General features: G+C 36.2%; 1 protein-coding gene across 1 annotated transcript in view; it reads left to right on the plus strand.

The window, feature by feature from the left end:
* Positions 1 to 12669, plus strand: part of LRP2 (LDL receptor related protein 2) — a 113579-nt gene that overhangs the window by 88229 nt on the left and 12681 nt on the right. Inside the window, exons 58-68 of the mRNA XM_088168084.1 lie at positions 215 to 343; positions 501 to 620; positions 1193 to 1309; positions 1474 to 1590; positions 2960 to 3097; positions 3835 to 3957; positions 4859 to 4987; positions 7080 to 7211; positions 8305 to 8436; positions 10066 to 10209; positions 10977 to 11142. Coding sequence (XP_088024210.1) covers positions 215 to 343; positions 501 to 620; positions 1193 to 1309; positions 1474 to 1590; positions 2960 to 3097; positions 3835 to 3957; positions 4859 to 4987; positions 7080 to 7211; positions 8305 to 8436; positions 10066 to 10209; positions 10977 to 11142 — 1447 coding nt within the window. The remainder of the gene's footprint in view (positions 1 to 214; positions 344 to 500; positions 621 to 1192; positions 1310 to 1473; positions 1591 to 2959; positions 3098 to 3834; positions 3958 to 4858; positions 4988 to 7079; positions 7212 to 8304; positions 8437 to 10065; positions 10210 to 10976; positions 11143 to 12669) is intronic.

Below are 12669 nucleotides of genomic sequence, written 5' to 3' on the forward strand. Positions count from 1 at the left end.
GTAGCATCTGCAGAATACAAGCAGCATAGATTGAAAAGGATAGTAAAATCAGATACATTTAATGCTTTCTTTTTTACAACTCTGAAGTTAGCAGGTAGCTCTTTTCAGTTAAAATAACTGACCGTAAGTTATAAAAGGTTAGGAGAGGCAGAATAGCAAGGAGGACAGTTAATGGCTAAGTAACACAATTAATTTTGACTACTGCCTCTTTTAGTGGGACCTGCTTATCGGTGTGACAATCACACACAATTCAGCTGCAGAACCAACTACCGTTGTGTACCACTGTGGGCAGTGTGCAATGGGAACAATGACTGTAGAGACAACAGTGATGAACAAGGCTGTGGTAAGTTTGGAGAAGGTCATTTCAACATAACTTTGTGCCTAAAATATTTCTCCAATTTGCGAACACCCAGATTTTCTGAATGCCTTCAGTAATAAGGTACCTGGGCAAAGACTATACTAATGTGTGCTGTTTCCTTGATGAACTGTCCACTCTGCAGAGGAGATGACTTGCAGTCCTTTTGGAGATTTCCGTTGTGACAATCATCGATGTATCCCACTGCGCTGGAAGTGTGATGGAGATGATGACTGTGGAGATAGCTCTGATGAGCACAACTGCAGTGAGTTCTTGTTTTGTTTGTAATACATAGTCCCACTTTTGACTTGAGTATCCCTCTATTTCTACTGAGAATGAGGCAGGTAGCTCTTAAATGCAACCATTCTTCGTTTTATATGGTAGTCTGTCCTTTATTTGCTGAAATACCACACTGATATCACAAGGATGCATACTGGTCACATAAAAACACTGACCAGTCCAGTCATCACAATAACACAAATTCCTGTTTTCCACTAAGAAGTGGCATTTGAATTTTGTCCTGTGTGCAAATGTAGTATTATAGTTTCTTAATGATAGTGGATTTTTTTTTCTGATTTGAATTAAAAGCTCCTGTATAATTTTGTGTTGAAACAAAGTCTGCAATGATTTTCCTTTTTTCTGTGTTGAGAGAGACATAGAATATCTACCATATTTAAAGTGTACTTGGGGGGAATGTTGTTCTAATATAATTTAATTTTAAAGATTTTCCCTCATTATCTGCCCACATTACTTTTGTCTGGTTCAATGAGGTAGGTGTGGATGTTTAACTCTACATCTGGAAAACTTTTTGCATTTGTACATTGATTCTGAATGAAGGTCCTCGTGAGTGCACAGAAAGTGAATACCGTTGTGACAATCTGCGCTGCATTCCTTCCCGCTGGATCTGTGACCACGATGACGACTGTGAAGACAATTCAGATGAACGTGACTGTGGTGTGTATTATCTGAATGCTACCTCTTACATGTTCACACTGTTGTTTCTAATGTGATAAATTATTCTGCAAAATGATCTTTTTTAGAAGATTGTTCTCAGAGCATAAAAAGTTTATGTTTTTGAACAAGAAGACATTTCAACAGTTACTTCTGAATCTTTTCAGAGCTGAGAACCTGCCACCCAGGTTATTTCCAGTGTGATAGTGGACACTGTGTTGCAGAGCGCTTCAGATGTGATGGAAATGCAGATTGCCTTGATTTCTCTGATGAAGCAACTTGTCGTGAGTTATAAGCTTTTCAGAAAGATTTGCACTTTTCTCTATTTTTAAGTGAGATGACTCTTTAGAGATGTAGAATTCTGCAATGCTCAGTGATGTTAGTAAAAATTCAGGATAAGCATAATATTTTGAATCAACTTTTTAATATAATAATGGGTTACCATCTCTTACACTGATGTAAACACATTCTTAATGGTAGGAAATGAATGTGTTTACCAAGTCCAGGAGAAGATACACATGTGATTGAATTAAAATTTTTCACTATCCCATGAACACTGCAAGATTCAAACTGTTTCAGTTGTACCAAATTCTAACAGGGTTTTGTAATGAGATTGTTTTTTATAATAGTCCAAGTAGTGTGAAATGTCCTAAAGTATCAGTGAACACAAGGAAATAATATAGTTTTCCATTTCTCTTTTGCTTTGGTATATTGAACTACTGTGAAAAAAATAACTGTAGCTTACCTGGATCTACAGCTGCAGCTGTTTATCCAGAAACTATTGTTCCCATTTGGAATTAAAATATTCCCTCTGTGCTCTATCTGCATTGACTGACATCAGCTTTTTGGGTGATACTGATGTCTTGGTTCTGATTTACATGTTTCCATGATTTTAGGCTTCGGTACTTGGGAGAATTCCTTTCTCTTCATGTTGGTATCAGAGCAGTTCTGTACATCTTTTCATGTACATAATTTTAACACCTGAGCTTTAAGTAAGAAAGGGCATCTGCACAGTACTATCTTTATTTTTCTGATGGCAACCATATCCTGTGACATAGATCACAGCAATTGTCTTTCAGAACCTGAGTTATAAAACATTTGACTGTTCTTAAATGGAGGATTAAGTGTATGAGAAGCCATTGAAAGGGCAAGTGTATGGTTTGTTTATGTGGGTTGGTAGAATAATATTTTTGTTTTTTCTTTGGTTTACTTCAGTTCCTTTCACAGCTTTTGCAAAATATGAGTGGGGGTTTTTTGCTATATCAACATGAGTCCTTTTGGAATCTTTTGTATCTTATGTGCTTCTTCAGTCATTCATGTTTGTTGCCAGTGAGGTTAATTATCTGTTTTATTGAACTAGATTTGTCAATAAAAAATACAAGTAGCATTTGTTAAATTAATTTATTTTCAACAGCTTGTCTAATGTAAGTTGTTTCACTATTCTTTTAAACCTGAATTAATTACTTGTAGCTGCAAAGAGGTCTTCAGTCCTTGCAGCCTGTTGTTGCTGTGCATCTTTGAAGCACCTCATATAGTATCTCCTATTATGGAGAGAAGTGTTTTTAAAAATAATATGGGGTTGGACTGAATATTTTTCATGTAAACATAAATTTTCTATTGCAAATGTAAATGTCATAATTTTCTTTTTTTCAGCAACACGGTATCCTAATGGTACATACTGTCCACCCATGCTGTTTGAATGCAAAAACCATGTCTGTATTCAGCCATATTGGAAATGTGATGGGGATAATGATTGTGGAGATAACTCTGATGAAGAACTTCATCTTTGCTGTAAGAGAGAGGAATTATACTAAAATGAACAATATGCTTAATCTCTACCTATAATAGATCAATTAGAAAATAAATTGTAATTATTTGGGATGAGTGCTAAGAATGTTGCTTTATTTGCAAGTGGACTCCATTCTCTGACAATATTTCTCACTGCTTTGCAGATGTTCGTATATGTGGTTATGCAAGTAGGGAGATGCTTATCAGAGAGATAAGGTCACTATTTCCCATTTTCAAGTTGGTTATCAAAAATAAAAAAGTCAGTTTGAAATTAAAGATTAATTCAGATAATGTATATTGTCACAGGTGCTGAACTTTGAAAGCTATTAGTGTTGTCAGGACATCTTTGTAAATACGGCTGAGAAGTCCTGACTTGAGGTCTAATAATTAGGTGTTGGAAGCACTACTTAAACTGGTTTTGTCAGTTATGCACTTAAATAACATGCTGGATTTCCAGTCAATTTACTTTATAAACAAACCTAGAAACCTCAGTGTTATATGTAGTTAGAGAATTTATCTTTGGCCAAAGATGAGGTATTGTCTTCTGATAAAAAAATGTGTAAGGTCCTAACGTACTATCACTGAAATGTGCAGAAAATATTTTTTTGTCTGCATACCTCCTCATCTTTTGAAACATACAAAACATATAAATGTTCCAAGAGAAAAATGATATGAATAATTTCTGATGACCTAATGGCCTGGAGTATCAAAGTGTGACCGATTGTCCTCTGTGCTTTCAGTGGATATTGCTTGTGAATCTCCGTTCCGTTTCCGGTGTGAAAACAATCGCTGTATATACAGTCATGAGCTCTGCAACCAGGAGGATGACTGTGGAGATGGAAGTGACGAGAAAGAGGAACACTGTATGTTTGCACAAAACTGAGCATCAAATTCAGTAATTTTGATGTACTTCATGTTTAATAATACCAAATGGATGTCAAAGTTAACCATAAATAATGAAAACAAGACCTCACTATGAAATAATTTGAACTATGATTATTGGTACTCTGTATTTATAGCTCTCTGTGCAAGTAGCAAAATTCAGCAATCATTTGTCTGAAAAGTAAAGAGCACCATTTTCCTATGAGCACCAGCAACATTTGTTCATCTTATTTTGAACTCCATTGAAAAGGAGGAAGAAGAAAGAGTTTGGCTGTATAGTAAAACTGGGATGAGATGGCCAACTGAGACGTTTAAAATAAAGAAGTGAATACTTCCTGAAGTTATGGCACTGTTAAGCACATATTAACAGTCTTTATATTTATTCCCAGACCCTGCAGAAGCTCTGTTAATATTCAACAGATTTTTGCCCTCAGATATCTTACATAGTTCTCACTGACTCTGCTGAACATTTTCAAATTTAATCATATTTTTAGTTGCTTAATATTATTTGCTGGCTTTATTGTACAATACTCTAAAAGTTAATAGTTTGCTAATACCACCATAATTTCTTGAAGTTTGCAGTAGATGCATTAAGTATATCATTAAAGAATATTAATAAGTTTACACTATTGAGAAGAAAGTTTAGTCAACAATTAACACAAAGAATTTTCCTTCTGTCTTTTTTATAAAATAGCAAGGCTTCTTTCAGTCCATAGAGATGTGACTAGAAATCAGGATGTTACACCCTGGTTATTTATAGACCTCCAAAGTAGTCTTGTCACTGTTTTTCCAGATGGCATCAGCTTCTCCATTAGCAATGCTATCTGTTGGTACTTCATAGTTTGGACTGTGACAGAGGAATATTTCTCTTCTTGATTGTAGGTAGAGAGCCAACACCAAGACCTTGTAAAACTGAAGAATTCAAGTGCAGTAATGGAAATTGTATTCCCCTGCATTATGTCTGTGACAATTACGATGACTGTGGAGACCATTTTGATGAAATGGGCTGCAGTAAGTAATAATATCAGTAAAATTAAAAATTACAATGCTGTTGAAATAGAATTTTCTGAAACTGAAAGCAATGAATGTTTTTTCTTGAATAGCATACTAAGTATTGTTTTTTTAATTAGCCTCTGTGAATTAGCGAAGTTACTGAAGACAATATTTACTGTTTTCATTCCTTCATTATTTTAGTTTATTTTGTTTTAATTCTCTTCTGTTTTAATTCTTTTGTACATGTCTTCCAAAAACATAGATGTGCTACTTAGAGACATGGCTTAGTGGGTCTTGGCAGTGTTTGGTTTATATACAACCTGATGATTTTAAAGATCTTTTCCCACTTGACTGATTCCATCATTCCATGAAATTCAGTGCTCTGAATACAGTTTTTTAGGCTTAGAGTATTTACGCATCACAAGATAAAGGCTTGATCTTGGTTTTGATCTTGATTTGAAATGGGTTGCATTACAGAGGCAAGAATATCCATCTATTTCAACCATAATTGCAATAGACCAACATACAGAGTTATTCATGGGCAGACTCCGAACTGATATATGTTGCTCTAGCCCTGTTGAAAACGAAAGTATATTGAGATGCTTCTATTTTCTTTTTTATGGTCATGGCCACAGAATTCTTTAAGGACCACTAGTCCTTTGCCTGTCATCCCTCTCAGATCCTCCATATAGCTTTTATTAACTATTTATTATATATTTATTATATATTTACTAGCATTCATTTAAATGTAGAAACTTTGACATGAACTTTGAGATGAGAGGTATTCCATAGAATCTCAAAATAACCCCAAACAAAACCATAACTTTTAATGTCAATATGTAGACAGCTGCAGTGTGGTAATATGAGCATACACTTGTAATTTCAATTTGTCAGACTGTGATGGCGTCAAGTGAGAGCGTGCCAAATGCTACCCAGGTGATTTGCAATCCAGCAGACTTACAAAACACAAATAACTTGGTAGCCTGTAGTGTAGTCCATTTTGAAGCAGCTGATTTCTCTGTTTCAATTACCATCCCAATGGTCTTTAGGTAATATAGCCTAATGCAATGACTTGATAAAAATATAGAAGTATAAAAAAGGCTATGAAACTGTGAAACAGACACTTCCAGATGTCTGCTTTCTGCTCTTTGGGGATAAATGCAAATACAGATCAGATTTGGAGCCTTCCTAACATCAAATAGCTGCTTTAATAAAAGTAGAATATTTGTTTATGTACGTGTACAATCAATTTATGCTTCTACATGTATATGAAATTAAGCTGTTTAAACTTAATTTAATCGGCAAATAGCTTAATAGCTTAATGTAAAGTTTTGCCATACATCTGTATCTTTTCCTCATGATCTTCCAGTAAGCATACTATTTATCTTTTCTGCTTATATAACAGATTTGCATTTGTACTCAGGTACTTTATGCATATACAGAGTATATATGAACCAATAGAATTCTATGTGTACTTTCAGAAATGTTTAATTTTCATTATCTGTTACAGACTGACTATTATCCGTGACTTGGCTTTTCCATTATAGGAACATTTTAAAGGGCAGTGCATTCTGTGCAATGGCCTGTACTGACTGCAGTAGGCTTTAGATTAGGTTTGGCATGAACTACATGTCATCTTCTCTCTAGTTTCCAGATGTTAATAATGTAGGGCCTGTATTATGCATGATATCAATTGAGAATATTTCTTGTTCAGCTGATAAGAAAGTACTGGATAAGAAAGAGCCGTGTTGGCAAAGTTGGAGTTAGAATAAAATCTCTTTAAATTCTGCAGTTTCTGCAGATTGGTGTAGTGTAGAATGTAATTTCTGTTAAGGAAGGTGTACTTTAATGATTATGACTCTTTTCCAGACCCTCTTCACTACTTTTTAGCTGACAGCTCTCTTAACCAGTGGTTACCATTGTCTTCTAATTTTAGTTAGAAAAAAAGGAAAGGAAACTACCTTCATCTATCTGAAAATTATTTTCAATTGTAGTAATCAATTTAAGTGATTGTAGTAATCAAGTGGTCAAAATTATTATGCTTCCCCTTTATTGCTTCATTTTTGGTTATAACTGTATAGTTTACTTGCTTTCCTTTTTTTTTTTTTAGATCCTGGATCAGAGCGAACTTGTGCAGAAAATATCTGTGAACATAACTGTACCAACCTAACAGGAGGGGGCTTTATCTGTTCCTGTAGGCCAGGGTACAAGGCCAGTGAAACTAACCGCAACTCCTGTGAAGGTATTTTTAATCTTATAAATGTCTTCTCGCTGATAAGCATTCAGTGACCTGTCAACTCACTGCAGGTTATACTCTCACATTCTGTTCCTCTCTCAAACAGACCTACTGTAAGGTGTGTTGTGTCATATTTTTACCCTGGGTTTTATGTAGATAAAATGTGGTGAGGAGTTTACTCAAAGGCCATGGTTTGTGGTCAGGCGATACAATACCTTCCTAGTTGGTGTTTCAGTATGTTTTGATGAGAACCCTTCTGCTTGCTTCTCCCAGCTTTCATGAACAATTTGTGTAGTTTTAATAAACATGATCCAAGGCCACCCATCCCTTTCCTTCCTGCTGATATTGTTTCTGAGGACTATGTGTCTTGGCTTCAGCATTTAAAAAGGCTTTGCTCTTGCATCTCATTTTAGGCATGCTTCCTCTTTTGTCTTGCCTTATTGATGTAACACAAAAATATACGATCAAAAATGCATCTCTGAAAATAAATCTGTTAAGCAGGATTGCAGTAATGTAGCTATTGGTAATCTGTAGTTAAGATAAGGTAGACAGCAGATGAGTGATGAGAAGTTCTGTTTGATAACAGATGCTGATTTTAAGGATCACTTATTAGGTCACTGATCCTTTAGAGTATGTGGGGAAGGCCCAAATGTACCTCTTCATGGAGTAAAGTTGACCATCATAGAATCATCCGAGATTGGATGAGGCCTTTAAGAATATCCAGTCCAACTGTTAACCCAGCACCACCATTGTAACCCCTAAATCACTAAAACATCACTCAGCACTGGATGCAGATGCCTCTGAAACACCTCCAGGGATGGTGACTCCACCACCTCCCTGGGCAACTTACTCTGTTACCTGACCCCACCCTAAGAGTGAAAGGTTTTTTTCTAATATCTAATCTGCATTCCCCCTGTCTCATCTTAAGGTCATTTCCTCAGCTCCTCTCACTGCAGGCAGCATAAAGGAAACTGGTCCCCACCTCACTACAGCTTCCCTTCAGGGAATTGTAGAGAGCAATGAGGTAACCCCTGAGACTCCTAAAGACTAAACAAGAAAGAAATCAAGTTTTAGAAATCTTTTCTCTTCTTGTGTCTAGATGTCAATGAGTGTGAGATCTTTGGAACATGCACCCAGGACTGCAAGAATTCCAAAGGAAGCTATGAATGTTTCTGTGCAGATGGCTTCAGGTCTGTAGGTGACCAACAAGGGAAACAGTGTGCAGCTGATGGTATGTTAACTGATAGCGAGATTGATTGTCACCTGTAAAGATTGTCACCTGTGCAGTATAGTGACTTAATGAATGTAGTCCTCTCTTTTATAAGAAGAGGATAATGAAAACCAAACCTTACTCTGTAAGATAATGTTATCTGTGTATTCTACCTATTCCATAATCAGTACGAAAAGTGCTCATCTCTGCTTCCAATTGTAAACATTAGAAATAATACCTTGATTTGGATGCCTGCCTTAATTTCTCCTGAAATTTTCTGCAAACAAAAACCTGTTGTCCTGTGGTTGTCATCAGAAGGAAATTAATGTTGCCTATCCCTGAAGTTTAGATTTTTTCATCAAAATAACACATCAGGAAAAAAGTTGCATTAAACAGGCATAAATCATTGCCATTCATTGTTCATGGATTGATGCACACAAACAGGAGGACTTTGGCCTGGTTTCAGATCAGTCATTGGCTTTTTATCATACCCCAGTGCAGCGACTACCGTTTGAATAGGCAGAGTTGACTCAGAAAATAATAATAAAAATAAAGAGGTGAAGAAAATAGAAAAAAGTGATCATGAAGCAGCGTTACATAAAAGACAAAACCAGGACTGTATCTAGAAAAGTAGTTACACTTTAACAGCTTTAAGAGATTAAGGATAGAAATATGGTGTGCCTAGTCAAATAGTAAAATCTTCAGAACAGAATGCCTGTGACCAAACCTACATGCTACTTGGAAGTTTTGAAACCTAAAATTTATTTGTAATATGAAAAATGCTACAAGAAAATGAGGTCTCCAGGTTACCCATCCAGAGGCCTAGTTCGGCAAATATTTTCTGCTGAGTGTTAGGCTGGAAATGCAAAAGGACATTTACATTTCAGTTTCTCCTTGGTTGCCTCTTTGTGCCTGTGTCAGAAATCCAGTTCTTTCATACCCTTCTTCACAGGCTTTATTCAGGAAGCATCTAGGCACACAAAGTGTTGAAGGCTAAGTGATAGAAAATAATATAATTGTAGCTGGTAACAATGAAATTTGTTGTGCCTAAGTTCTATTTCTATGTATACTCAGAACTTTGCCCTACTTTGTAGATTGTACTTGTAGTACAATCCACAGCCCTCATAAATGAGGGCCTGGTGGGATGTTATTAGGCTAATCCAAAATTAAACCGTGGCCAGGTGAACATTCATCTGAATATGGAGACATTAGAATTAAAAAACTTTTAAGGTAGAACTTGGACATGTTGTGGCTTAAGGGACTGGCAATTTATTTGTACTTTCAAAATTGTTTGCTGTACTTTGATGGGGAAAGTGGAACCACATAGTGTAGAGTAGCATTCTGGTTTTGGGATGTGATGATATGCCAACAATGTAATGTTTAAGAGTTGTTAAGGAATTATATCTGCACAAGATCTATGGTGAAAGGGATAATACTATCCTCAGCAGTAAGCATTTCAATTTTTATGAATTTTGCAAAGCCATGAAGTTTGAATAGCTCTGAAGCTTTAGAAGTGGCCCTACATTCCCTCTGTTTCTTGTACAGATACAACTTGTGAAAATCCCATTTAGTTTTAATTAGAAGTTACTTTCCTCTGTTTTTTTTCTAAAATGAGAAATACATGAAAATAAATTCATGTTTGTTTGCCAGGTAATCCTCCATTGTTACTGCTGCCAGATAATGTGCGGATTCGAAGGTACAATATCTCATCAGAACAGTACTCTGACTATATTGATAACCAGGAGCGCATCCAAGCTCTGGATTATGACTGGGACCCTGAAGGGATAGGTCTGAGTGAGTATGCTAATACTCAACCATGCAATGGTTGGTTTAAAAAGATGCATTTCTGCAGCATGGGTGTTTAATTTTACTGGAAAGAAAAATCAAATTAGATCAACTGGCCAGGGTCTCCATTGAATGTGCCCCTCCCCTCTACTCATTCTCCAGCATCCCTGTGGTTTCTTTTAATGCTTTCATTTAGTTGAGCTGGATTTTGATCTAGTTTTCCTTCCATTTTAGTATGAGTAGTATTGTGACTCTTTAGGATTATGCTGCAATAGAAAATTGTTATTAATTAATCCTGTCCTTTCCCTTTTGCCTCTGCAATTCCCAAACCTGGCTCAAGTCTTGCAAGAACTAATCCTTATACTAAGCAGGAATGACCAATAGATTCCTCTGTAAACTTATATTTTTTCTTCTTCCTCGGGTTCCCTTTTTTTGCTGTTTCCATAGAGCCGCTGTCCTGGGGCATATTTTCTCCTTAGGGTCATGAGTGTCTAAATTACTCTCAAAATCATATGTAAAGGTTTCACAGCTAAGATCCTCTTGAAAAATGTAATATATATTTCTTGATAATCTAGCTCAAGATGACTTTCGATGTGTATTTTGTATATAATGGATGACTTTAGAATTTACACACTAACACAATGTAATTTAGTTGAATGGACAACACTTAACCTGATTCATAAATAAATGGGGCTGGTAGCTTTGCACAACAGCCTCAGAAAAATTAGAATTTTCAACAAATATGTAATTGACTAGATATTTCTCATTTTTTTAAGGTATTGTATACTTCAGCATTCTGGGACAGGGTTCTGAGTTTGGAGCCATCAAACGTGCTTATCTCCCCACGTTTGACAGCAGTAGAAACAATCCAACAAAAGAAGTTGACTTGAATCTCAAATACATAGTTAGTCCTGATGGGTTAGCTGTTGACTGGGTTGGAAGGTAAGTACAGTGGAAAGGTAGAAAAATGCTGTATCTTCAATGTCAATTTGTGAATTTGATCAGGCCATGCAAAATCCACTTTTTTCTTCCTTATGAGTTGTCTCTGAATGTGTCTAGTCTGAAGTCTAGTTCAGAACAATGTAGTAAGCTGCCCTTGCCCAGCCAGCACATTAATAGATGTGCATGTGGCTGGCTGCATCACATATTCTGTGCAACTGGCAGATTGGCTGTACATCAGTAAAGTGATAATACACGAGTCTTCATGTCAGATGGATTCTTCTCCAACGACTTAGGTATGCTCCAGGGAACAAACTCTTTGCTGTTGGAAGGAAAGCTCCCCAACCCACAAAGGAATTTTATCTTTTATCCTTGCTTGTTCCTTACCAATCCTGTGCTGTATGAGCAATCCCAAAGCAGAAGTAGCTCTGAAGTTTGATGAATAGATGTATTTTCTCAGAAAATTGTTAGGGTTTTGTAATTTTGTTTCAGAGGTTTTTCTCCCTTTTACTGACTGTGGATTTTTTAGACTAAAACATGGTAATTTTTTAACTTAATCATAGAAGTAATGAGATCACTCTTTATGCTTACTACCTTGGAGAAGAGCTGGGACAAAGTTGGGCCTGACTCTTGCGAGTTTGTGGTGTCTATGGTGTCATTTCATCTTGCAATGTAACTGTTAAAGGACTTGGACAGGCATAGCTGTAGTTCATGTGGTATCATGTTGAGAGGAACCTGATGTTTGTAGATGAACACTGCGAAATGGTGTTTGAAGGATTCTGTTGGAAGCTGAATGGACAGAAGTTCTAGAGATTAGTCAGCCTTCTGAATGCTATTGCCAGATTTTGGATAAAAAATTATGAGAAAGAGTGAAATATGGTATATTTTCTTCCAGCAGTTTAGAGGTAGATATATTAGGGTCTGGGCTAGCCCTCAGATTATTTTGCTGTTTGCTTCATAAACTGGAGGAACCTAGGAAACAAAATGTCTCTGAAGGCAAAAGGGAGTGTCTGAATTCTGTTCACAAATTCATATGGTCATGAGAGCAAGCATCCAGGATATATATCACAAGCATCCTGGCAAGGCTTCAGCTTCATCTTGGTGAGCAACTTCAGCACTTCATAGTGCTGCACTGATTTCAGAACAATGTTGAAATGTATTTTTAAAAACTATGTTAAATAATCTGCACATTATATAAAATGTTACACATGATTTGAGACACTTAGTCTTGTTGCTCATCTGCCAAATAGAAATTACAGTATTTTTTCACATTCCCAGGACACCTAGGAGATAATTTATTCAAGCAGAAGGCACTGTGTGATTAGCGAGTGCATAATAATGAGTCTGTCTGTTTATTATCTAAGGTAAAAAAAATTATAAAGGCATGATGATAAACAAAATTCAAGGAAGAGTAGACTGAATGTCCTGTTTATTAGGACTAAAAGCATTTTAATCTGATGTGGGAACAATTTATTCATAAGTATCTCTGTCAGAAGACAAAAGTCTAGAGAGGAGCTGTGAACTAATAAG

This window comes from Sturnus vulgaris, chromosome 7 (assembly GCF_052056855.1).
Source record: "Sturnus vulgaris isolate bStuVul1 chromosome 7, bStuVul1.hap1, whole genome shotgun sequence".
Taxonomy (NCBI): domain Eukaryota; kingdom Metazoa; phylum Chordata; class Aves; order Passeriformes; family Sturnidae; genus Sturnus; species Sturnus vulgaris.